The sequence below is a fragment of the Talpa occidentalis genome, unplaced genomic scaffold (assembly GCF_014898055.3).
Source record: "Talpa occidentalis isolate TD23 unplaced genomic scaffold, MPIMG_talOcc4v2.1 talOcc4.16, whole genome shotgun sequence".
Taxonomy (NCBI): Eukaryota; Metazoa; Chordata; class Mammalia; order Eulipotyphla; family Talpidae; genus Talpa; species Talpa occidentalis.
In genome coordinates, this window is record NW_023601653.1 from 16,407,708 (window position 1) to 16,435,472 (window position 27,765).

The window sequence follows — 27,765 nt, forward strand, 5'->3', positions numbered from 1 at the left end:
AAAATCTCCTACAAAATATCACAACTCAACTAAAGTGATGGGACATTAGAAAATGGTGTCTGTAGAGCGTGTGTGTGTTGTATTAGTAAACAAAACTCTGAAGGCAATCTGATAGTACATTAACATATTTATTTTACCTGATGGTAAGTTGGCCTTTCTTTTCTTAGCTGTATGAAGGAAATCAAGCATCACTTTATAGCTTTCTACAGTCAGTTTTCCTGTTGGTAATACTGTTCCTGAATTATATAATGAGAACATACTAGGATCACATGACCTGAAACTGCAAATGGGGAAAAAAAATCACAATAAAAAACAACATAAGCAAAATTAAATCCATCAAATACAATCTACTTTTATTTTCAAAATATGCGTGTGAGTGTTCCAAATTTTGGCTCCACAATTTTGGCTCTTAACCAAAGCCAAGTATTTTTCCATTAACTTTTAAAATTACAGTGTAACTTTGCTCTTCGCAATTTTAACATCAATGTTTCCCTAAAAGTGCCCTTGAAAATGGGGGTGAGGGCATCCCTGGTGGCACAAGGGGTTAAGATGCAACCTATGAAGCTATTCACAGCCACTGTAGCACGAGTTTGATCCCTGGCCAGGGAGCTACCCACATGGCGCAGCAGAACTCTCCTGTCTCACCCACTGCTCCCCTCAGCAGTGTATTTCAGTCAGTCTGCCTGTTCTATTCCCCACTCTGTCTCTGGTGAATCCTCTCATCCCTTCCCCCACCCCCGCATCTCTGGCCTATACCCCAGCTCTTGTATGCATAAATAAATCTTTTAAAAAAGAAAAAAGTAGATGAGGGTGAAAGGTCTACACACACTTTAAGAACTCTAAAACAATAATTAAGGACAACTTTAAAACCACCTGGTTTAAACACAATTTTATGAAGAAGATTCCTATTATATAGCACGATGTGTCCATACTATTTATTTCTAAAATAAGTTCTGTGTAGTAAACAGTCTTCCAACAAAAATACATAAATAAATACTGAGTATAATGAAAGGTTTTAATAAGATCTAGTTCAGCACCAAGTTATCCTGACACAAATATGGTAGGGTCCTAATTACTGTGCTGTCACGTAATCAAGTATGAAAGGTCAAGTGTAATTGGAAGTTTGAAGACTTCAGAGTATCCTCTGAGTGACTTCAGAAATGTCCATCTGATCTGACATGTTCTCTCTGTCATGGTCTCATCAATGGTCACACTGATAACAGGTCCCCTGTTGGTCAGGCCATCTAACCGTTTCTTGAATGCAAATCTGGCACAGCCCACATAGGAAAGGGATCTACCTGAGCATGTATTTGCAAAGATTCAATCTAATAAGGACCAGGTCAAAACTCTAGAGAAGCAGAAAATGGGACCAAGTTCGTGGTGCATTTCAACCTGCATATTTTTATCACTTGATTATTGAAATAAATACCCTCCTTAATTCACATCCCATCACATTCTTTCCTTCCTCTGGTCCATTTGATATGGTGCTGTCAGAGAAATTTCTTATAAAAGTCTTGCTCAAAATTCCATAATATCCTCCCATTGTGTATATATATATATATATATATATATATATATATATATAAAGTTTATATTTAAGACTCTCCATGATTTGACAGCAACCTACCTTTCTATTTCATATCACTCACTCTCATATGCTCCAGGTTGTGGTCAGAATATTTAGGGTTCTCATCCTGTATTTCCTACTTGGCCTTGATTCATGTTCTTCCAACTCTCTGGGATACCAGTTTCCCTACCTGTTCATTTCTAAATTTTGCATATCCATCAATAGCCATACCCAGTGACCCCTCCCCATGAAACCTTTCCTATGGTCTCAAAGGAAAGCCTCCTTTCTAGGAACAAAGAGGACTTATATTTACTTCATTTTCAATCATTAATTACAATTATTTATGAACATTTGTGATCTACTCTACCAGACACATTATGTGTACATCCTATTGCACCTATCTCAATGCCTTGTATTTTAATGGGGTCCAACCAGTATTTTAGTTTTAATGAATTACTCTAGATAACCTTTTTATGGTTATAGAGTATTCCATATATTCCATACTATGCTTTTATCTTCTGTTTTTATCTCCCCTCACACTTAAGCAAAAGACACAAATAAGAGCTCAAGTGTCTATTGAGTTAACAATATAAAGTTTCTATCATAAGAAAATATATCATCTGTGCTTATAGAGGTTCAAAATACAGTTCTAATGAAACAGAGATTTGTCTAATGCCTACTAATATCTACAGTTTTTGTACAATAATAAATTTCCCATGGAATTACATTTTATCCTTTAAGTGATTGCTAACATCAACAAATATATTCAAGATATGTGCAAATGAGTACTTAAAAAAATTTAGATCTAGCACTTGCTTTTAGAAAGATTCTGAGCTAACAAGTTGAGAAACACACCAATGACCAGTATAAAGACAGAGACACTCTATAAACCACTTTGAGCTATTATCAACATTGGATCCCTGAATACGTCAAATATAATCTATGATCATGAGACTTAAAAAATATTATTCATCAATAATATGCTATACCTGACCATTGTATGCAAAGTGCTAGATTTCGTCTTCATCCGATCTCCTAGTTTCATTAAAACCAAATTGAAGTGTGCACTTGCCAGATACAAGTTCATCTGAGATTTCCAGGGAAGCTCCTCAAGAAATATTTGATGAAATCTCTTTTTTTTATTATAATTATGTACTAGAGGATTCAAGTTATATACTAGAGATCGATGGGCTATTTTTCTAACATCAGCTCTCTTATTCCTGCCAAGGGAGAAAGAAGTTTCAAAATTAGACAAACTTCCAGATATTTAATAAAGAAGAATGATTCCAATCTGTACAAAATACTTCAAGAAGTCATGCAACTGCCCTTATGCCAATATTTCTGGCTTATTTATCATTTCCTTAATGCTAAAAATGTGAAAGAGGGAAGGAAAGAAGACTCAGGGATATATAGTAGGGACAAAGACACCATGTATTACCCTCAGCAATCTCCAATGTTTGTGTCCTCAGCTCAAACCAAACAGAGCCGTTGTTTTCCACAACCAAAATACCGCTAAGATTAGACAACTAAATTATAACCTGTTCATATTCATAGACTAACTTCAATATTAGGCAAGAGAATCATTTCTCTGTGTTGTCCCTTAAGGAAAAAAATGCAGCAAAATTTTTTCTAACATTAACAGGACTACAGTGAAAATAAACTGTCAAGTATAGATGAAATAACTTCATAAAAGCATATTCAACATGCTCTGGCAAAAACTAAAATCTCAAATTTCAGCCAACAGTTCAGATTTTTAGTATAATAGATGTTTAATTCTTAAAAAATCATTTCAATCGAAATCTAAATGTGGTGGGCCTCACCTGGTGGCACAGAGGTTGAACACTGGGCTGCAAAGCTGCCCGCAGCCTCTGCAGAGGAGGTTCGACCCCGGGCCGCCAGCAAGGGTCCCACATGGCACGACAGACCTCTCCTGCAGTGCCCACTGCTCCCCTCAGCAGTGTATTTCGTCAGTCTGCCTGTTCTGTTTCCCGCTCTGGCTCTGGTGAATTCTCTCACCCTCCCACACTTCTGACTGTACCCAGTGCTTGTATAAATAAATAAATAAATCTTTTTTTAAAAAAGTCTAAATGTGGTGCAGTTAATGTTATAATCACATGCTATTTATAGGGCATGACTTCTTTTCTCCAAAATACTACATCAAATTATTTTCTTACTGATAACTATGCTGCTGCCCTTCTTGGTCTGAGCCATTTGATCAGAATAATACTGGAGAAAGAAAAACATCTCCAATAAACACTGGAAATGAAAAAAATCTCAAACAGTAAGTTAAAATATCTTGTTCATTGTAATAGCTCACAAGTCTGAACCTAAATCAACACACACGTACAGCAAGCAAATGAAGGGCATAGAAATGGAAAAAAGAAAGACAGATTTATGCAGACATATATTTCCTAGCTCTGTCTGTTGAGAAGGCTTAAAAGTACAGATATATGACTAGTCCCCAGAACTTAGATTCTAAATACCATTTTCCACAATAAAAGGAACCAACTGATTTCAGTGCTGGGAGAGGGTAAGCATAAGATGAACATTTTTTTTTTATATAGTTTTTTTTTTTTTTTATAGAGGCATGTTTTATTTATTTATTTATTATATTTGTTTGTTTTGTTTATTCATGCACTGGGTACAGTCAGAAGCGCGGGAGGGTGAGAGAATTCACCAGAGCCAGAGCGGGGAGCAGAGCAGGCAGAAGGGCTGAAGTACACTGTTGAGGGGAGCAGCGGGCGGCAGGAGAGGTCTGCGCACCATGTGGGATCCTCCTCCGGTGGCCGGGGAGCAGCCGGGGATCGAACAGGCGCCGCAGAGGCCGCGGGCAGCTTCGCAACCCAGCGCTCAACCGCTGCGCCACCGGGGAGGCCCTAAGATGAACATTTTGAAGTAAGAAAGGAGCTTCCAAAAGTGATGCAAACAAGTCAAAATGACTAAGGGACCAGCCAGAAAGGGCTCCTGCTGGGCATACTAGAAATAAGTTGAGAATCAAAATAAACAATAATGTTAATTTGATAAAAGGTAGCCGCAAAAACAAACCTCCCGCAAACAATATTCTTAATAATAAAATGTTCGTAGTTTGGAAATTTTTCCTCTGAAATGGGAGACAAAGAAGTCCACTGACATCATGTTTTTCCAGCACTGAGACAATTCAGGCTAGACAATAGGGCTAGACAATAGGGCTAGAAAAGATGGGTAGGAGTACAAAGATTGAAAGTAAAGAAATAGATAAATTATTAATCATAGTCAATGATACTGCATATTTATAAAACCCAAGATAAACTACAGATAAGATAGTAGAATTAGTTTATTAGGGCTACTGAAGATAAACTCAGTATACAAAAAGTGATTCTCTCTACATAACAACAATATACAAGCCATTAAAAATGAAATTCTAAAAAGATATTTCCTGTAGCTTAAAAAAATACTTAGGGAGCCTTCCTGGTGGCGCAAGGAGTTAAGACGCAACCTATGAAGCTATCCACGGCTACCGAAACACGAGTTTGATCCCCGGCCAGGGAGCTACCCACATGGCGCAGCAGACCTCTCCTGACTCACCTGCTGCTCCCCTCAGCAGTGTATTTCAGTCAGTCTGCCTGTTCTGTTCCCCACTCTGTCTCTGGTGAATCCTCTCACCAACCCCCCCCCCCACCGTCCGACACCTCTGGCTTGTACCCTAGTTCTTGAATGTGTAAATAAATAAATCTTTAAAAAAAAAAAACTTAGGTATTAATCAAAGTAAAGACATACAAGATCTATTCATAGAAAATAGTAACTATAAGGACAACTCTAATCTGTAAAGGAGTAAATGAGAATAAATTAAGATAGAGTTATACGGTGAGTAGATGAAACATACCATTCAACATTCATGTTTACTGAATTCAAAGCAACCCCAACCTAACTGCCAACAAGTACTTTGTACTTTTAAATATGTAATTTCTAGGTTGTTTTTTTTTTCTGAAGTCCAAAATCAAGGTGTCAGTAAGTTCGGTGTCAGATTAAGGGTCCACTTCCTTTCATTAGCACATATGGCCCATGAGGGCAATGCCAGACACTGTATTCCGAATGCCCAAAATAATGCCTGAGACAGTAATTCAAATGAATATTTATTTAATTAATTGATCAATACCTTTCTTGTTCACTCAATTCAGAAACACTTGGATTTCTGCGGAAAAATTCCTTCAGGGTTTCCTTTCTTCTACTTTTTTTTCTTTGTGCCCCATCTGCAGACTTAACATGGAGATAATAAAATGTTAGAAATTAAATTTAAACTCTGAAAATGATACTATAATTTACTCATACTCTAATGCTTCACTCTTGGCATTAAAATATAGTAGGTCTTTATGCCTCAATTGAAACTGCTATCAGCAGTACCCCTGTAGACAAAGAAATGCAATGAGAATATCCAAGGGATAATTTAAGAATTATGAAATATTGTATAATTATAAAATTATGATGGTTATTTCCTTTTTCATATTATAATGCAACCAATCATCTCTACATACATAAAACTCTTCACTAACTTAAAATTTATCAAACTTACTCTTCCAATCTCCATTACCGCAGCTTTGAACTTCCTCAAAGGTTTACTAGCCGTTTTTTTAGACAAAGCAGTGTCCTTATTTTTCACTTTTTTAAATCCAATTAGAGACTCATTCCTCCTAATACAAAAAGATAAATTCAGTTAAACAGGCTTGCAAGAATTCGCAAAACTGTCCCAAAGTAGTAAATCTCTAGTGAATGTTGCTGCTGAAATTAACCAAAAATAATATTTCCAAAATTGCTTGTGTCCCATGCATAAATTAGACTGTGAAATTCCTGTTCAGGAGGAATAGGCCTCTTAAGAGAGCAAAATATAAATCATACCATAAAAAGCGATGAGAGTTGACCTAAGATATAGAAGGAACAATACTGGGCTGAAAATAACACCGTATGAATACTTCCCTTGAAAACTGAATAGGTAACTACATAAGAATGACCACAGAAAAGCTACCTAGCTTTCAACAGACTTCAGTTATCTTGCTTTCAACAGTATTTCCATTTCCTTGGTCCAGCAAGCTCCTAGCCACACTCACCTTCTGGATACAAAAGGATCTAAGCACATTAGATGATCACTAAACTTTGTCACATCCCCCAACACCTGTAGTGTTTTTTTTTTTTTTTAAAGATTTATTTATTTATGCATACAAGAGCTGGGGTATAGGCCAGAGATGCGGGGAGTGAGAGGATGTATTGTCATTTGCCAAACTAGGAAGATTGGATCAGAGACATGGGACTCCATCCTCTACAACTTGCATCCTGAGACCAATTGCCAGTCATTCTCCAACCAGTTGGGTCTCTTCTCTATCTCCAACCTCTCCCACCTTACCAGAATGTTTGACCTGGTTGCTGTTATGCCAGAAAGTGAAAGGAAGGAGAAAGGAGATCTTGGATGACACCTGGGCTATGTTTTCCCAACACTCTTAGTATTCTCCTCCATCTGCTATAGAATTCTCATCGACCAAACAAATTAAACCAGGAGAATATCTCCTCCTAGTTCTGGTTGTTTTTATTTCTTTTATGGTATGTTGTAAAAAATAGAACTTTTAAATCTTTATGTAGTCTATATTATTGATCTTCCATTTTGTTGCTTAGTCATTATTTTGATTACTTAGTACCTATTTCTGACTCCACTGTCCCCAATGGCTGTCTGCACATAATTTCACAAACACAACTCGATTATATTTTATCTGATAGCACAAATCTCTTACTGTGTTTCTCTTTATTTTTCAAATATTGTTTATTATTCTAGCACATTTTATATAAACTAACCTGCCGGAATTGCATTAAACCAATAAATTAATGCCAAGATAATAGAATTCTTTGCAAAGTCTATCTGCCCAACAAGTAATTCAAGTAAAAAAATTTTATATCTCTTGGCAAAGAGATTTAGTCTTCTTTATATTAGTCTAGGTCCCTTCAAATTTCCTGATAAATTTAATCCTGTACTTCATAGAAATAGGCTCATTTTTCTATTACACCTTCTAGTTTATATTGGAAAGTTACTGATTTTGCATTTAGGCATCCTATAAAATCCTATTAGTTTTATCTGATAGTTTTAAGTTAATTAGCTTGTTAAGTTAAAAAAATTATTTGCAAATACCCATCACATCTCCATTTTCAGAGCACTTCACTGTGGAATTTATTTGACAAACCATCTTTGAGATCCTATTATGTGATAATCATATAAATTTTAATCCTACTTTCTATTTCTTGTTTTAATGCATTGGCAAGAACTTTTAGAATACTGTAAAATAGAGAAGGAATAATAGGTTTCTTTAGAGTTTATTTTAACAAAAAATAGTCTTCGTATCCAAATTTGCCAGGAATGGTTGAATTTCAACACATCACTTTTTGGCATTGACTAAAGGCTCCTTGTGCTACTAGTGATAATTATATTTACAGATTTTCTACTGTATATATTGAGAATATCATCTACATTTTTACAGCTGAAATTATAAGCCAGCATTTTATTTTTCCTTCTATTAACTGCTAAGTAAGATTGAGCGATAATTTTCTATTTTTTCATTCTCTTTATAAAGAAATGTTTTAATCAACTCATAAATTTTTCCAAATAATCGTCATGTTCAATTTGATTTTCAAATTCATTCATCTTAAATTGTATATACTGCTATCTAATATTTGTTTAACCCTTTCCAAATTGATAATTATTTTCTCTTTGGATTACTTGTATTTCACCTTTTCTTATTATGCTGGCTAGAAATTTACTTAATTTATTCATATCTTCAAAGAAATAATTCTAGCAGCTATAAATTGGGCTATTTTAAAATAAATTTGTAAATGATCAGTTTCAATTTTTATTATCTTCTTTTTGCTTTCTTAGAGTTGTTTTTATAATTTCTTGAGTTAATTGGTTTATTTAATTTTATTTTTCTTCATTCAGTAATAGAAACTTCTAAAGTTAATTATTCTTCTCTAACTGCTGCTTTGAGTTCATTTGACATTAGGATTTCTCATAATTATTTTCAAAAGATTCTATTCTTTTAGTTAGATTTCTTTTCTTTTTTTTATGATCCAATAATTACATATGTCAATAATTTACTTTGTTATAAAATTTTGGTTTTATCATATTATAAGAGAATGTGGTCTTTGCAAATCTGTGTCCAAACCATCCACTGAACTTTATTTTGCAGCATAAATATTACTTTTTAAACATTTAATACTCATTAAATGGTTAAATGTTGCATAGTCGTAATTGGTATAAACATTAACCTTTTAAATTATATGTTTTATTTTTTCTATGTTCTTTTTTATTTGTCTTTTTAAAAAATCATATTAAACTCTCTCAATATTATTTTGTTTCCATCTCATCTGCTGCTCCCCTCAACAGTGTATTTCAGTAGATCCTCCTGTTCTGTTCCTCACTCTGGTGAATCCTCTCACCTCCCTGACACCCTCACCATACCTCTGGCCTACACCCTGCTCTTGTATGCATAAATAAATAAAATAAATCTTTTAAAAAATTAAAAATATTAGTAGTAAAGAGATGATCCTTTAGATGTTACCAGGACAACTGATAAACTGAGGAAGAAAACCTAAAATTTAATCTAAAACTCCATACCAAAATAACTTCCATGTAGATAAAACATTAAATACAAATCATGAAACCACAAAACCAGGGGGAAAAATACAGCTGCATATTTGCTACAATGTGAGGAAATATCTTTGTGAAAAATGTTAAGCATATGAATATTAAAAAAATAAATATTCCTGTAAAAGTGGAAATTTCAAAGTATTTCTTCAGCCCTCTTCAATAGACCCTGATTTCTAGAAAAGCATCTTGAATCAACATCTCAGTTTTGAAAATGGAAATTAGCACCTTTGCTCAATCTCCAATTTCAGATCTTTTATTCTACCATTGGCCAATGTTTCCAAGTTGCTTATTTTTGTTTTCCTCTTTCAGAATATTTATTATTCTTAGATTAGATCTCCATGGTCAGCTCTCCAAATTTCACCTCCCAGGGAAATTGTCTTCTGTTTTTCTTTCATATCAAGGATATTACCTACAACTTCTGGCTATTGTGGGTTTTGTTTTTTTTTTTTAATTTAATGGAATTCTCTAATTCTGACCAATTCTTATATTACCATGGCCTGTTTCACTTAATAAAAGCAATTTCCTCTTTTATCTCTGAAAATATGAAGCACATATATTCCAGCTCTCATTCTAATAGGAGAAATGCCTATTGCTTTTCTTCTGTTGCCATTTTAAAAACAGACCTCATGTTGTTGATGTTTACTTTCACCAAAATGAAAGAGATGGATCTATTTCCAGGGGTGAAGGGGAAACCCAGATGTTGGAAAAAGTTTGATTCATTTGGCATCTCTCATAACTATCCTGAGACACAATAATTGTCTTTGGCAACAAAGAGAATCATTCAGGATTAGAGAACCAGAGGGAGAATTTTTACTTTATTCATTTATTCATTCATTCCTTTATTCATTCATTCCTTTATTTATTTATTTGTTTGTTTGTTTATTTATTTATTTATTTATTTATTTATTTATTTATTTGAACCTCGGTCTTGTAGATAAATGAAAATAATTATTCAACTCAGTAATGTGTTGACTATCACTCAGTAGTAAGTGTTATAGGTTTCCAAAATGATCTATCACTTTGCTATTTCACATGTACTCTTGTGAAAATGATTTTTATTAATTGATTAAAATTTTTTTCTTATATCATTGTAGTCCCCATAGTTGTCCTGCCACCATATCACCTGTGAACCATCACCATATTCCCTTGTGTTCATCCCTCCTGCTTTGCCCCCACACCCCCACTTAAATTTAACTATTTCTATCTGGGGATCACCCCATTCATCATACAAATGGAAACCCCAAATCTCTGCTAGCAACTGTAGAGAAATCAGAAAAGCATGGCAAACGAGCAAAAGTGGACCCAAATTCCTGTACAAGTTGCTAATGGCCTGGAGATCTATTACCCATCCTGACTTAATAGCAAAGGCCTAACTGATTTCCTGCAAGAAATCTGAGCATGTTCTATCCTTATCCCTTATTCAAGTTTGCGAACAGATCAATCCTCATTACCTCCCAGATAGTTGTTTTAACTATATATACCCCACCCTCTTTTTCCATCTACCTTATACATCTTCAAATGAAAATATTGCTTATGTTTAAATGTTGTTAATACTAAAAATAAAACAGATATTACAAGTACCTCCTTAAGAAGTCATTGACATTATTTGCTATGTCTATCAAAAGGTGAAATTTTTCATCATTCAAGCACTTCATCATAACTTGTGTAAAGAATTCCAGGAATCTAGGTCTCTGCTTAAATTTCATAACTGTGAAAATGAGAAAGTTCATGTTTATCAGTACATTTAATTACTGAAGCTGAAAGTTTCCTATTGCTAACAGTCCATTGTGTCCCAACAGGCAAGATTAAAACTACTTTTTAGATTTCTCACTTTAAAAACAAAAGAGAAAAAGTAAATGTGAACTACTATTTTTCTAAGATCAAATAATTCTTTAAAATGGTCTATGTTTCATTTCTTTTCCAAATATGTCAATACTGAGGAAGATTTCATAAAAATGACTTCCACTGCATGACTGGCTGGGAAAATATTGCAGATAATTATCAGACAGACAAGTTATCCTGAGTTTATTATATTTCATTCTAAGTTAAGATACTTCTTTAAAAATGAACTTAAGATCACTGACACTCTTCCCTGTTTTTGCAAGCTTCATAATATCAAAGAAAGCCAACATCGAAGTTCTGTCTTTCTAGACTTTACATCAGGTACATGTTTAGGTTTCTTTTAGTTCTTGGCAATCAGTGTCTGTATTATTCTGCATGGGTTAAAACCAAAAATCTTCTGGCCAGTACAGGTGAAATCTTTAATAACAACAAGGTCCACAGATCAAACGACCTTCCATAATGAATTGAATGAACAGCATGCATGTATTTAAGTCACCTACCTTCTTTTGTAGCACCTTTGACTGACCAATTTAAAACGATGGGGTAAAGAAATATAGGGTCCTCTGTTCCCTGGAGTTCAGTAGTAACATCTAAAATTTTTAAAATAATAATAAATTGTAGTTTCTGTTTGACATGAATAGCCAAAAATGAAAATTCCTTGTAGGGGATGAAAAATAAGAAAAGACTCAAATATTCATTCTAAATTATGTGCCTTAAAATAACAGTTATATCATTACATTTTGGAAATTAAAAAATTCAATAATTTCAATTCTTTTCCCTCTTAAAAACCAAGGCGTCCACCAGCAAACAGGGGAAGAGTTTCCAAATCCTGAGGCTCTCTTATTTAACAGCTGTCATAAATCAGCAAGACCCAGAGTCAGAGGCCAACAATTATATTAACTCCACTTTTATAAAATTATCTTCAGAAGAGAATAAAGTATCGAATAATAAACAGCTCAGCTTCTGGAGCCAGGCTGTCTGGGTTCAAATTCTAACTCTGACACTTTTGAATTAAAATACCATGGGAAGTTCATTTCTCTGTGTCTCAGTTTCTTTATCTTTAAAATGGGGATACAAATAGTATCTTTCTCATCTGGTTGTTATCTTAGGGTTATATGAATTTTAATATGTATAAAACACTTGAGAGGTCCTGGCACACAGAAAGCATGGTATAAAATAATTTTTTAATTATTGCTTTGTTATTGAATCTAGCTAGAAACATCACATTGTGCTTCTTAGTATGATGTTTCTTATTGATAATAAAGGAAAAAATGTTTTTGTTGATAACATGAAAAGTGATTCATATTTCTAAAACACTTTATACTTTAAGGGATTATATATTATATAATCTGAGATCCAGGGGAAGGGATTCTGAAGCAGCATGCCCACTCAGCTATATCTGAGGCTGACAGTGAAATAGGTGAATTAGCGTCAAGAAATGCTACAAGTACCAAATACCAACCCCAAATACCAAGGGGTTACAAGTGGAGCTGCCTACTGAGACACACAGGTACTCTTGCTTTTCTAGAAGAGTTGAACCACCTGCTTTAAATTTTTTTTTTAATTTTTATGCAGTAGCTGGGGTACAGGCCAGAGGTGCATGAGGGTGAGAGGATTCACCTGAGACAGAGCAGGGAGCAGAACAGGCAGACAGGCCAAAAGCACTGCTGAGGGTAGCAGCAGGCGAAACAGGAAAGGTCTGCCCCGCCATGTGGGTTTCTCCCTGGCCAGCCGGGAATAGAACCCGTGCTGCAGAGGCTACAGACAGCTTCACAGCTCACAGCACGGTGCTCAACCCGCTGTGCCACCAGGGAGGCCCTTTAAAAAAAAATTCAATGTTGGAAGCGAAACCCATTTCTTAAGCAGTGATCCCAGCTTCAAGGACAAAACTTTAATCAGGGTGTTAACATATTTGCCTATTGTGAAATTACAGCACACTGACCTAAAAGCAATCTAATCTTCCACCAGAGTAGATCTTGGTTCAAACCATTCACACATTATTGTTCCATACCCTGTTCTTTTAATTCTCACATTTTTGTGGTTAAAGAAGTGATTCTCAATTTTGCACCTCCCTCCCCAATACATTTGGCAACATTGTCCTACCCATTGTTTGGGGAAGCTGCTGTGCCCCACATCTACAGGTAGATGCCAAGAATGCAAGATGCCAACATCCCACAATGCTTGGGACCTCCCCCTGACAACGAAGAATTATCTGGCCCAAATTGGCAGTTGCATCAAGGTTGAGAAGCTCTGCTTCAAAGTCAGAGGATTTAGGCTCAAATCCAGGCCAGCTACGTAATCCCAAATAAATTGCTTGATTTTTACAAGCCGTATCTGTAAAAAGTGGTTAGCAATCCCTTGTTAACTGAGTATTGTTAGAATTAATGACATAGTGTAAAAGTACTGCCTAAACCTTAAAGGGTTTACCAAATGCTGATCTCATCTTTAATCCTTTTAACAAAGTATTTCCTTAAAAGTTAAATAAATAAAGCTACACAGAAGTACACAGAAAGAAAAAATACTGACTGCTTTGCTTTGTCAGCTTGAGTAGATGTGTCTCCAATAAGGCCAGCTGTTCGTTTATTTTTTCTGGTAATAACTGCTGTGGCTTCTTACTGTTGGAAGTCTTCTTATGATCCTACGAACAGGTTAAATGTCAAATTCACAGTGTTTCTACAATTGTCATTTTCAAGTAACATTCTTTAAATTACATACTCAACTTTCATACATGGTAGACAAAACTATAATCTACATGGCTAAACAATACTAATTAATAACTAATAGCAACAACAATAATAATAGAGTCCTAACTAGTGACTAACTAGTGACTAACTAACTAGTCCTAACTGTGACACCAGTCACAGTACTAGTGTTTTTATGAAGCTTGCCAAAATCTGTCTTCTCTCTCCCTTCTTCCCAGTAACTTCCACCCTGAACTAGTCCCTCCAATACACATCTCTTCTAAAATCTGCTGAGGGTTTATGTCCAGAAAATCTCCAGTCAGAACTCAGAAATGTATCATTCATTTTTCTTTTTTTTTCCCTTTCTTTTTCCCAGAAGGAGCTTCTTTACAACTAGGCTAATTGTCTTTGCAGCCTTACCTTTCACTGAAACATAACTGGAGCGGTAATTAGTGGATTAAGAACTGACAGTCGTGCACTCAAGCTTCCCACTGTGTTTTCAAAGGTCTGTGCCTGAGAACTGACAGCTAATGTCTCCTGTTCTATAATAGATGATATTTAGATAACTAGATAGACAGCAGATAGGCAGAGAGAGACAGACAGACATACAGACAGACAGACTCCCGACCCCTTTAGGCTTAAAGAGAATTTGAGTGGTTGTAGTGATTTCTTACTCTTATATAATAGGTATTAGTTTCTCAGTCCCTACAGTCTTAGGAAGAAGGGAGTGTTACAGCTTCTGCTGAACTAGAGGCTCCAAGGAAAGAGGCCTAGGGCCTTGTCCTGCAATGATGCAAAGGGACAGAATCCTGAATCAAGGCCTGGGAGACATACAGGGGCAGGCTGATGGACGCTGACAGTAATCAAAAATTTGAGGATTTTTAAAATTCCTCAAATTGTTTCCAGCTTAATCAAAATTCCCTCTAGACAAAACAAAACCTTCCCAAAAGTATTAAGGTTTGTAAAATTCATCCAGCAAGGCTTTTTGTGGCAGACTTCTACATGGAAACTCAATATGTAGCAGAGACACGCGCAGCTATTCCAGCAGAAACAGGGTCAGGGATGATAGCCTCCACCTTACCCTAGTCACTGAGAGCACTTCCAGCAGTTCCCATTGCCCCTCAGAAACCCCTTGGGAAACTAAGCAACATTTTAAAATTTGAACTACAAAAAACCTTTACCTATCTAGTTTCAAGAAAAGACAATAAAACAGATCCAAGGAGACCGACATTTGGGAAGCAGACAATCTCAAACTTCAGCAATTTCATAAAGAAGGCAATTTTTTTTATTTTACTTATTTTATATATTTTTACATCATTGTTCATTTTTTAACAATGTTTACTTCCCCCGCTCCAGGTGTAGTCCCCACAGAATTTCCTTCACCAATGCACCTGTGCACCATCACCTTAGTCCCCTGTGCTCCTCCCTCCCTCCCTACGACCCCTCTCCCCTACAGGATGTCTCTGATTCATAATTGTTTTTGTTTTGTTGTGTTTTGTATTGTTATTATTTTTTCCCTGATGTCTTAGTTGGTTCCCCTATATTCCTCCCATAAGTGAAACCATTCGATATTTTTCTTTCCTTCTGACTTATTTCACTGAGCATAATTCCTTCTAGCTCCATCCACGTTGCTGCAAATGGCATGAGTTTATCTTTTTTGATTGCTGAATAGTATTCCATTGTGTATATGTACCACATCTTATAAAGAACACAATTTAAATGTGGCGATGAGTTAAGGAAATATATTGTGAACATAGTAAAAGCTCTGACATGTATTTACTGCCTTCAATGACCCACCAAAAATAATACAATATTCAATTTGGGAGAGATGTTAGAGGGTGTGCAGGCCCATGTCCTGCAGGTGTAAGAGACTATGAAGTCCTGAGTAATGATCAGTATTGGTGATAGGGGAATATTCAATATGCTAGCCTGGATTCCTTTTCATTTTCTTGACTGATTAAAAGAAGGGGAAGAAGCTCTTCACTACACAACTTTTGTGGAAATATGACAAATTAAAAACTGAGCAGCTTTCTAACTTGTTTACTAATTCCATATGACCCCCTTAAGAGACACAACTAAATAGGTGTTTAAAGATTGGCAATAATTACCTCTTCTGGCACTTCTTCTGGTTCAACAGAACCAAATAGAGATTTGCACTTGGGTGTGATGTCCAACATTTTTTTCCCATAATTTATAATCATTATTGCCAGGTCATATTCCTTCCATGAACGCAGAATCTAATGGGAAAAAAAATTATTAATGATCTTTGTTGGAAACTCTTATCTATTTTCAGGTGTCATGCGGCATCTTCCATATATTCAAAAGTCCCTTGAACATTCTGGGTTTAAGAACTTCAACTTCCCTGTTTCTGTTAAGGACACTGGAAGTTTACCTGCAGATCATACCTAGAATTAAAACTACACGATCCCATTAGTTTGAAGAATGAATGAATAAGGGGAATCTCACTGATAATAAATTCCCTATCTCTCTGACACCTTTTTGGAATCTTAAGTTAACTTTTAAGTAACATTTTTACTTAAAAGATCCACATTCAAATCATTCTTAGAGACCATGTAACCACCACCTTTTGTCTTGAGTTGCTTTCTCTGAGACATGGGACACTTACAACATTGTGTCGTAAGGGGGCATTCATATCAGTAAGTGATTTCTCAGACTTTCTGGTACAAGACCAAGCTAGAGAGAAACTGGTTTTCACATTTGCTCCATGAACCCTAGGGAAAGTAAACACTATAATTCCAAGGGAAGGAGCCTGCTCTGCCCCTCTCATCCACATTCCCTCTTAGTAATTGTTATTATTTGGTTTTATCTAGTCTGGCCTGATCAACTACTCCAGTATAATCTTTCCTAGTACTTTAAGCTTACAAAATATTGAGCCAAGTACAAATTCTGACACTTAGTGTGGTTTTAGGACTTCAGATTTTCCTACATGCCTTCCTATGGCTGAACCATTTCCCAGAACAGCTTTCCCCACCATATTTATACAGCTTTTGCTGTTCATTAAGACCTGAGCTCTACCATCAATTCAGTAAAGCTTCCCTGGCCAGCAATCTGATTTGCATAGACCCTGCTGCAGTGAAGGGTCATGTGAAGGGGACACATTCATCATCAACCCCAAAGGACAATTCAATAAAGGGTATAAATAAGTCTTTATGAATGTTACATGTGGATGTATTCCGGCAAGGCAAATAAGTTAGCATTTACGAGAAGTAACAATTGTTACTTTCCATGCAGGGAAAAGATAAAATAAGGGTGCCAAAAAATAGTGAATGGCTACTCAAAACTACCTAATGCCAGGGGCGAAGAACTGGAAATATTTCTGCAAGTGTGTTAAACTTAAGCCAACTATAGAACAGAATGTGGGGAGGGAAATTATGAAATAAATATTGGAAAGGTAGATGGGAGTGAAGTCCAGCAAGGCCTTGTCCAATCTCATTATAAAACTGATATGCAAGGGAATGAATTTTGCGGGGAAGCTGACAATGGCAGCTGTTATTTTGATCATCTTTTGTCAATGCCTGTGAGACCTGCTTACCCATTTCTTGCTGTAGTCTGCAAGAAGGTACCTTAAGATTATGGCAAACTTTGGGCTCAGCAGCCTTGCTTTGGGCCTATCCTGTTTGGTTGGGCATTTGCCCAGGAAAGGATGGGAAATTTTGAGGGTTTTATTATGAAACTGTTATTAGGAATATCCTTTCTTCTCTCTCTCTGTCTGTCTTTCTCTCGCTGTCTCTCTGTCTTTCTCTCTTGCTCTGTGCACACTAATTCAATTAAAGATCTGTCATACTTAGAGTCTGCTTCCTTTATCTTTGTGTGCACCGATGGTCAGATCCCTTCAGGTGATGTACCAGCCTTAACCATTTGGGGTTCCTGGGTTCCCCTCAGTCATGTGCTAATGACCTTAACACCAAAATGTGTAACTCACTACTAGAAATGGAAAGGGCTGCTTAGTGATACTCATTCTTTCCATGGCCATTCCATATGATAATGACAGAACAGCACAGAAAGATTCTTATGATTGAAGAGAAGAATGACAAAATGGCATTGGACTACTCCACTTTCCACCCTTCCTCTTGCCTAAGGGAAGTGAAACTAACCCACCGGAGTAAGTGCATTCTTGAGAGTCTTGATTCTCTTCCCATCCCACTCTTTACAATGCCCTCAGGTGACAGCATCTGTTTATATTGCCTCAATTGAGTCCATATAGGAATGATTCCTTTGTCTTTATACATATGTGACTTCTCCTGAGCTCCAAGAATATAGGCCCAATTATTTAATGACTGCCCCTATGGATCGCCTATACACCCTAAAATTCAATATATTCAAAACTCATTATCTTTTTCCCTTCCCCATACAAAATTAATTCTCATCCAGGGCTAACAAATAGCATTGTGTACACCCAACTGCCTGGGCCAGATAGATAGCTGGATATGTTGATTCTTCCCTCTCCCTCTTTTATCTCCTCATATTTAAAGATTTATTTATTTATGCATACACGAACTGGGGCACAGGCCAGAGGTGTGAGGGCTGGGAGGATTCACCAAAGACAGAGTGAGGAACAGAACAGGCAAATCAACTGAAACACACTGCTGAGGGGAGCAGTGGGGAAGTCAGGAGAGGTGCCATGTGGGTTGCTCCCTGGCCAGGGATCGAACTCCTGTTGCAGTGGCTATGGATAGCTTCATAGGTTGCGTCTTAACCCCTTGCTCCACCAGGGAGTCCCCTCATATTTAATAGGTTTCAGATTCTCAAATTCATCTCAAAAATGACTCTTGAATCCTTTCAATTTCCTCTCCCACTTTTCCACACTAGTTTAGTTTATCATCTTACCATCTAACTCACTTCCTGCCTCAGATGTTATCTCCCTCTAATTATTAGCTGTAGTGCAACCAGAATATATTTTTCCTAAGATGCAAATCTCATTATGTCATTCCTGGCTTTGAAATCCTCAAATGGCTCCTCTCTGATTTCCGAAGATGCCATTCATCACTAGTACTTGTCCACTACACTCCACTTTTTAAGATCGCTGAAACATTTCATTATATCTTACATAATTAAATATAAATCTGATTCTTCTTTTCCCAAACTGCAAAATTATTTCCTATTTTTCTCACTGATTATTACCTGAGGCAGTCAATGTTAATAATCCTATATCTGTCATTTTTTTAGTATTTGTGTTTAGGCTGACTTTATAATTTCTTACCTCAAAAACATATTTTAATTATCATGTAATCTAATGATCTTCTTCTGTTTATTTTTTGAATTATGTGTCCTACTGAGAAAGGCTTCCCCTGGCTTCAAGGTCATACAAATATCCTCAAATCCATTTGGTCTTTATTTTGTTTGTGGTATGAGGTAGGGTTCTGGTTTTGTTTATTTTCAGATGATCAGTCAATTACACCAGCACCTTTTCTTAAGTAAACGCATAGTAAATTATTTTCTCAATGAAGCCAAAGGCCACTTTGCTCATATATTAAGTTCTTCTGTAGACCTGGAGTTATTCCTGAACTTTATTCTATGCTACCAAACTGTTTGCCCATTCCTGTGTTAATACCATTTTTCATTGATGTAGCTTCATCGTAAATTTTAATATCTATTGAGGACTTTTAAATTATTCTAATCAGTTTCAGAGACACCCCATTGGGACTCTGATTAGAACTGCATTGCATTTAAGTAGTATTTTTGGAAGGATTTATATTTCTATGACAGCAGGTCTTCCTACTAATGATGTGGTGTGACCTGCATATGTTCAGATCTTATTTTGTGTCCTTCAGTAAGATTTCACAATTCATTTCTTTAGGCCCTTAATACTTTGTTAAATTTAAAACATTGTGTGTTTTAAGTGTTATGTTTTCCCCTCTCCATTTCTAACGCTAAGTATATTTTTTAAATCAGTTCGTAACTGTTACAAACTGTGACTCACTTTATAATTTCTCTTTCAAATTCTAGTAATTTTTACTTGATCCTTATGGGTTTTTGAGACCTCTAAAATTGCAGATAAATTATGCTTTATAGATGATTTCATACCTTTATCAATTGCATGAGAGAACCTCTAAATATACTGAACCGCATTATTTAGCCAGCATCTGCTTCCTGTGCTTGATTTCTAAGGAAACATCTTCAGAAATTCAGCATTTAGCATGATGTTTACTATAAAGTGTTGGCAAATGCCAAATAGCTTTCTTCCATCCCTGACTTATTTAGAAATTTTACTGGGAAAGCTTGCTAGGTGTTATCAAACGCTTTTGTAGCATTTTTATATAGTTATATTGGTTTTTTTCTCCCTGAATTTGCTTTTGTAAAAAATTCATGGTTTTATTCAGACTTAATCTTTTATAACTTGATGATGAGACTGTGCTAAGAGCCATCCAGGAACAGAGGAGAGAGGAGCCATCTGACAATGTTGAAGAACATTCTATAATGCTTCTCTCTATCCTGCCTAATGTCTTGGGTCCTGAATTCTGCTTTTTCTGACATAACAATAGTTCCTTTTTTGTTTGCATTTTTCCCATTACCTTTACCTGCCCATTTATTTTTCAACCATTGTTTGTCACTTTGTTTTACAAGTGTTTCTTGGTATAATATACATTGGAATCTGACTTTTTGGCCCATCTAACAGTCTCTGTCTTCTGAGTTCATCCACTTGGTGAATATATTTTATCCCTCCCACCTTAAATACAATCTCCTTTTCTTTCTCACTTTTGCTGAAATAGACAATTTCCCCTTTTTCTGCTCATTTTTCCTTCCAGATAATTGAGAAGTCCTACTGTGCTTTAAAGTTCTGTTCATGGTTACATTTCTCCTGAGTTATCTTTCAATATATGTATCATATCAAAAGAAATCAATGCATTTATATAATGTGCATTTTTAAAATGTACAACCATGCACTAAAAATCTCTACCTGCTCACCTCCCTTAACCCCAGACAGAATGGAAATTTTAGTTCTAGGTTACTATGAAGTTTTTCTTTCCAAGATGACTCTTTGATTTTAAGAATCCCTACTTAGCATTTATATTACAAAGTCCTAGTCACATCATTATAATATCTATTTAATTTTAATAATACATATATTGCAAGATTCATTGCTACCATTCTTCCTCTCCTTATTGTCTTTCCCTGTCTTGGGATTTCTGTTCTGAATCAATTGTCATTTGATAGAGTATTTCCTCAAGTGTTTTCCTCAAATAAGTACATGGGCAGAATACTTTTTAAATGCCTATACTTCTGAAGATGTTTAGTTTGCCTGACAAATGAGATCTTTTCTGGTTATTAATTTGTGGACCATGAACATTTTCCCTCAGGATTCTACAATTGTTGTGCCAGTATTTTAACTTTGAATATTGCCAGTAAAAAGTTTGAAGAAAATTGATTCTCTCCATTGCATATTACCTGTCTTGTGGTTCTCAAAATTTTAAGATTGCCCTTATGCTTGGACTTTAGGAATTTTATCAACATGTGTCTATCACACATACCTTACTACATTAATCCTGTCTATGACCCGGGGAGCCTGTTACTTCTTCATTTGTTTCTTTTTCTACCTCCAGAGCTTCTTTTATGTCATTCTATGACTTCTTCATCTACCTTCTGGATTTATCTCTAGGTAATTCTGTTCTATGTTACAAAATATTTTTTGAGCTTCCATATCAACTTAAGAAATAACATACTCTTCATGTTTCATCTGTTTAATCAAAAATGAAATTTGTTTAGTTACAGGAGGTATTTTTGATTTTGGTTTTGATCACCTAATTGTATCACATTGAAAGCTTTCCTTTCTTAAGTCATAATTTCCAAAATAATGAGAGCAAATAACATTATTGTAGGATGTTACTTGCTCTTCCCCCTTGTACTTCTAGGTCCTCTTTCTGCTAATGGTTTATGCTGCCTCTGCAACTGTACAAGCCAGGCCATAAAGGTCTCTCCAGTTGTGGAAAATGAGTGATAGAAGGAATATACTTTTTTATTCTGGAGATCAGACCATAAAGTTCTCAAATCATGATCTCTTTACTAAAGTAGAGGGTAGAGGCATTTCTGCAGCCAAAGCTCCAGAGAAGTCCTGATTAAAGTGATGAATCAATCCAGGCAACTATGAAGAAGTATTCCAGAACCCTGGCCGAATCAGAAAGGTCCTGCCAGAACTACACCAAACAGTCAGGCACATATGGCCCTTCTTTGAGGAAACTCACTGCATTCAGTGAATCTCTTTGAACAAACATACAATGCTGATCTTTAAGCTAAGCAAAAAGGAGAATAAGCAGTCCCTCTCCCACTTTTCCTTAGTTCTTTCGTATTTCCAAGGTGAATGAGTTCCCATAAAATTCCTTCTCCCACCAACCCCCAACCCTGGTCTAAGATATACCCCCTGGCTTTACCAACTGATATGTTTGAGCTACTATAACAACTGAAAGAGGAGTTAGTTAAATCTTGTCTATGATCCCAATTGCCTCTTAGTCATTGTTATAGTAGCTAAATTCAGATGCCAATGTTAATCGTTTGGTGACCATTCTTCCTGTAGTCCGATTGCCCTCATTGTTTAATTTCAGCATGCCTGAACTGCTCCCCACCAACCTCCCTTTTCCCTCATCATGAGGCTCTTAATCTAGGTCTTCAGACTCTGCTGCCTAATCTCTGGCTACCATATCCACAGCCGATGCGATTACTCTCTCCACTTGTTTGGAAAGAGCATCCTTAGATGTTTTCACATTCCAAACCCAATTTGCTCTGTGTGTGTTATTGTAAATACACTGATCTTGTATGTACTCTGACCACACTTCTGCCTATGTCTTCTTCCTGGCTTAGATTCCAGACAGATCACTCTTAATTGATAGTCTGACTTCACCTCTACAACTTGTTTGGTTCAACAACAAGCACACCAATCTCAGAAATATCCTTACGCTCTGTGCCCTTACTTTCAGACCTAACATTGTTCTTAATATTCTGATTTCCTGGGATTATCATACATTTCCTTTATGCAATGATCCAGCATTCATTACCCTGCCACTTCATCTCTTGGCATCTTCTAAGCCACTGTCCTAACTCGGTCCTCGAGTTAAGACACTTCAGGTCTGCCTGTAGTTTTTCCCCTGAGATCACAACTTGACAAGAAGCTACACAGATTGCAGTACTATAAATCATTGATGTTCTTGGGTTTTGAAATAAATTTGTTCTGTGTGACAATATGTAATTCTTATAAAATATACTAATGCTGTCTCAAAACATCAAAACACCACAAATTTGTCCAAAAGTTCTATAACAGATTGCTATTAAGTCATGTTTACACTTTTACATTTCCTTTGATACAAACTGCTTTGGGGTTGTAATTTTCAAAGTACTCTAGTTATTGTGATTAAAGGTAGTGTATTTCTAAATAATTACCGTTCCTGAATTTTATCATAGTAAACAAAACAGGAGATAAATACCTTTGTTATATAGAAGATACAACAAGCTATCATGTGCTGTAAACTTTCAAAATTCGCCACATGTTTCCTGGAGTGGACGACATGTGGAAGTCCTTGCAAAGCCACTATGCATTTTATCAAGATCTGAAAACAAACACAAAGGTTTTTGTTAAAAACTATCATTCTTACTCATTATTAAACATTCTATGCCAATCATGCAAGTTTTAAGCCATCAAATTTTACTGTTACAAATTATTATTGATAAATCACATGTATAAAGGAGTATACTCTCCCATAAAATTGATATACTCAATTTTTAGATGCATTCCTTGAAAACTAGCAGAGAGGATAAAATAAATGCATAAGTGACTGTAAAATAAAGCACACTTTGACAAATCTACAATAGATCTGGTAGAATGTAGGATGTATACCAGCAACTAAAGATCACATCCAGGCTTAAAATATGCTATAAATATAATCAAATATGTTTTCTCCTTTTGTTTCTAAAGAGTTCTGTCTTGGTTAGAAATGGTTCTCCTAATCCCGGATTGCATATGTAATCTCCTGGGGTTATTTTTCATAAAAATTTTGCTTTGTTTTACATTTAAGTCATTAATAAGTTTGAACTTTTTTTGTAGAGTACAAATAAAGGTCAAATCTACCTTCTCTCAGATGACTAATCCAGTGCTTCACCACCATTTTCTAAAAATATCCATTCCCTTCCCACTGAATTGGAATGACAATTCTGTCATATACATGAGGCTATTTCTGGAATCTCTCTCTGCTCCACTCTTTTCCTATTCTAAATGATATAATTTAATTAGAAATTCCTTGCTGAAAGCTTTTTCTCATAGCTATCACCCACTCTGTAAGTTGTAGCTAAAGGCATCCTGAATCAGTAGTATTCTAGAATATGACAGCAGACTATCCTGGACTCAACCAATTGACCACCAATCTCAGCTGGTGCTCCTAGCTGTTATCTTTGCTAGAGCACAGTAAAAGTCAAGTGCTGATGTGACTAATGTTTTCTTTTCTGTCCTGTTAGGAAGAAGTACCAGAAGTTCCCACTCATGTTGAGCAGGCAAGAATATACAATCTTGCCCCAAGGCAACAATAATTATCCCACCCTCTGAAATAATACTTTAAGAAAGGGCCCAAACTTCCTAGACATTTCTAAGATGTGAAAAGATCTGAACGCTGCAACTCTATGCCAGTAACATTGTTAATCAGGCCTCATAAACAAGAAATGGCAAGCACTTTGAAAACATGGATAAGACACTTGTCTCCCAAGGGTAGAAATAAGTCCTAAAAAGATGCAAAGGTCTGACACATTAATGAACTATCTGGAGCATCCTGGCACACCTATCCAGAGTAGGTCTCGTATCTGCCATCTCTCCTATCTAGAAAGAAAAGACAATGCTATGAAGACAGACACCTTTTGATTCTGGAAGAAGTGCACTTCACTTTAATAATACACTCTGAATAAATATTGCTGTTCTAATATTGTAAGAACATAAACATTTAAATGGCTTTGAAAACCTAGCAAAGCAGGGCCTCCCCGGTGGCACAGTGGTTGAGCACTGGGTTGCGAAGGTGTCCACAGCCTCTGCAGCACCAGTTCGCTCCCCGGCCGCCAGGCAAGGGTCCCACATGGCGCACAGACCTGTCCTGCTGCCCGCTGCTCCCCTCAGCAGTGTACTTCGTCACTCTGCCTGTTCTGCTCTCTGCTCTGGCTCTGGTGAATTCTCTCACCCTCCACGCTTCTGACCGTACCCAGTGCTTGTATAAATAAATAAATAAATCTTAAAAAAAAAAAAAACCTAGCAAAGCGAATGGTCAATATTTAAATATGGGCAGCAGCAGGACTGAACATTTTCAGAGAAACACATTTGAAGTCTTTGTGATAGCCCAGACATATAATATAAATTATTAAAATGATTTTCAGTGAACTCATGAAATTTCAGACTTATTCTTGACCTATTTGTACTTCATAAGAGATACACTGCTGTCTGTTTTTTTGGAAATGTATTGATGAACTGCATTTGTAAAAAATATCCTTGGCTGGTGGAAGGAGGGAGGAGCACCCTTACCTGGACAACAGGTACCAAGACAATATTGTGATAGATTATAGGAGCAAGGAGCCCATAACATTGAGTCACAGCTTGAAGGGTATAACTGGAATCATTCAGGTAGTTGCTAAGTTCCAATGCCACTAATACTCTCTCACATTCAATTAGTCTAGCAATCTGTAAAAAATAAAAAAAAAAACCAGTATTGTTAACCATATTGAATACCAACTGCTTAATTAATGTTTATCTTAGAAGACAATAGGGCAGTAAATATGATCCTTGTGAATTAACAACAGCATATTGGTATGAAAAAAATCTAAATTTAACAACTACTTCAACTACCCAATCATCCTATCTATGGTTAATACAGTTTTAGAATTAAACTTCAGAAATTTTTGTAAATAATACAAGTACCACTAATAAGGGAAGGAAACCAAACTTTCTTTAATTGCTAAGATACATTCTTGGCTGTCCTTTAGTGCTAGAAAAATATCTATTTTTTTAAAGGAAGTTATAACAAATAATAATTATAATATTCCTGTAATATTCTCCCCACTTGATTAACCAAGTCTCATTTTCCTTTTGGATTTGTGAGAAAGTGGTAAATTCTCAGTAGACCAAAGATATAAAGTTAGATTAAATGACACAAAGAACAAGATTCCTATCTTACTCCTCCTTCCCTTTCCTGGGGAAAGGTTTCATTTGTCCATATGTACACATAATATTCTATACAAGTGGCAACCAGAAATTTTTATATAGCAAATTGTCATGAGAATGGAAGGCTGGCATTCTAGAATTCACTGAAGTACTTAAAGATTGTCTTTATTTTCAGACTGGGTACTGAAAGAAAACTGAATAGATGGTATAAACAGACTTATGGCTGTGAGTGGTTGGATTTTACAAAGCTGTGAACTTGTCTTCAGCCAAAGGTCATGCTTTTTCACTTTTATACCTCAGATATTGGCACAGCCTTCGGTAATGATTTATTGGCTGGTCAATTAATTGATGGGTAAGGAAAAGAACTGTAAAATGAAAACCTAAGGCAAAAGTCTACATATATCTAAGGTAAGGAAGAGAGAGAGGAAGAATGAACCTCAAGCTAGAATAGAAAAAAAATAATGTAGGATTGTTATTAAAAGCAGAAGATATATATCAAGCAACATTTATAAAGAAGCACCCTGAGAATCTATCAATAATTATCAGAAAAAGGTTGAATTCTTATCTGTACAGGAATGCAATATTATAATTTTTAAAAAGTGGTAATGTGATATATACTAGAATGAAAATATATCCAGGATAAAATTTAAGACATGTTAAAAAGACAAGTTGCAGAATAGTAAGTAGATCATGATTCCATTTTTGTATAATAATAAATTACAATAACATTTTCTCTATGCATAACAGTTTTTTGTCTATGCATATTTTTTTCAAATTGGAGATATCAGGTGAAAACAAAAGCATAGTATTCTCAGGGGCAATGAATTACAATGGGTTTCACCTTATATAGTATACATTTTCAAATACTTGAAATTTATACTACTTTTGTACAAGGGGAAAAAAGATAAATTGAAAAGAAGGAAAAAATCAACTCAGGCCTTCGAAACCTACAAGGAATATCAAATAAACCAGCTCATTTAATGGCCTCTCAGTCCATACACAAACAAGAACGTGCAATCCCCAAGGAACATGAGCTTGAAACGTCAAGAAACAAATAAAGGTAAATTGGCACATTTTCAGTCATTTTTAATTCACTTACTTGTTGAGAGGGGAAAATCTCATTGCCTTTAATATTGTCACAGAAAAGATTTTCTTCTTTAATTTTAATGTCACTTGTTACAAAAATATTTCTAAGAAAAAGGTATAAGAGGATTGAAGACGTCTCTGCCAAAATATCTGGATATAATCTGCAAAAGCAAATAAATGGTATTACAGATCTAAATACAAAATGATTTAGCATGTGAACTCACCTTTTTAGATGAACTTGTTCTTACTATCCACATAATGATACCAGGAGAGCAGGCAAAATTTGTGGGATAGTCTCTTTTGTAGTCTTTAAATTAATATTAAAGACTAACTTTAACAATTAAGAAAATGAAGTTGCTGAGGTTCCGTCTAAGATGCATGAAAGTAAATACTGGTAGAGAGTTCTGGTTCTAACATATAAAATTATTTTCTATCACTATAATGAGATCACTATGTATATTCAGAAGCCTGTAAAATAGTGCCAGTATTTTAATTAATGAATTTTAATGAAAACGAGGGTCATTAATAGTAAAATCAGCCATGGAGAGAATAGCATGGGGGAAAAGGTTGAAAGACAGAAAATTAATAACTCTTGGGACATTTCTAATTATCTTTTCTAAACTGTAGTCAACAGTGTCAGCCATCGGCAAAACAGAGAAAGCCACAATCTTCCTTCTTTGCTTCCAATATTCCCTTCCTTGCCCTTAGGCATACTTGGAAACAAGCCCGCCCCCACTAAATTTTTCTCACCCTCTCCTATACCTATACCTATACCTCTCCTATACCTGAA

The 27,765-nt window shown here is 35.7% G+C and overlaps 1 protein-coding gene across 5 annotated transcripts in view; it reads right to left on the reverse strand.

Annotated features, from left to right (window-relative positions):
- The window catches only part of CFAP54 (cilia and flagella associated protein 54), a 226,279-nt gene that overhangs the window by 127,453 nt on the left and 71,061 nt on the right, over positions 1-27,765 (reverse strand). For all 5 annotated transcript variants that reach the window (XM_054696113.1, XM_054696112.1, XM_054696111.1 and 2 more), the window contains exons 24-34: positions 26,989-27,136; positions 25,254-25,409; positions 23,185-23,307; positions 15,859-15,987; positions 13,596-13,707; positions 11,570-11,659; positions 10,809-10,935; positions 6,117-6,234; positions 5,703-5,803; positions 2,557-2,787; positions 138-280 (exon numbers count right to left, since the gene is read on the reverse strand). In XM_054696113.1, coding sequence (XP_054552088.1) covers positions 138-280; positions 2,557-2,787; positions 5,703-5,803; positions 6,117-6,234; positions 10,809-10,935; positions 11,570-11,659; positions 13,596-13,707; positions 15,859-15,987; positions 23,185-23,307; positions 25,254-25,409; positions 26,989-27,136 — 1,478 coding nt within the window. The remainder of the gene's footprint in view (positions 1-137; positions 281-2,556; positions 2,788-5,702; positions 5,804-6,116; positions 6,235-10,808; positions 10,936-11,569; positions 11,660-13,595; positions 13,708-15,858; positions 15,988-23,184; positions 23,308-25,253; positions 25,410-26,988; positions 27,137-27,765) is intronic.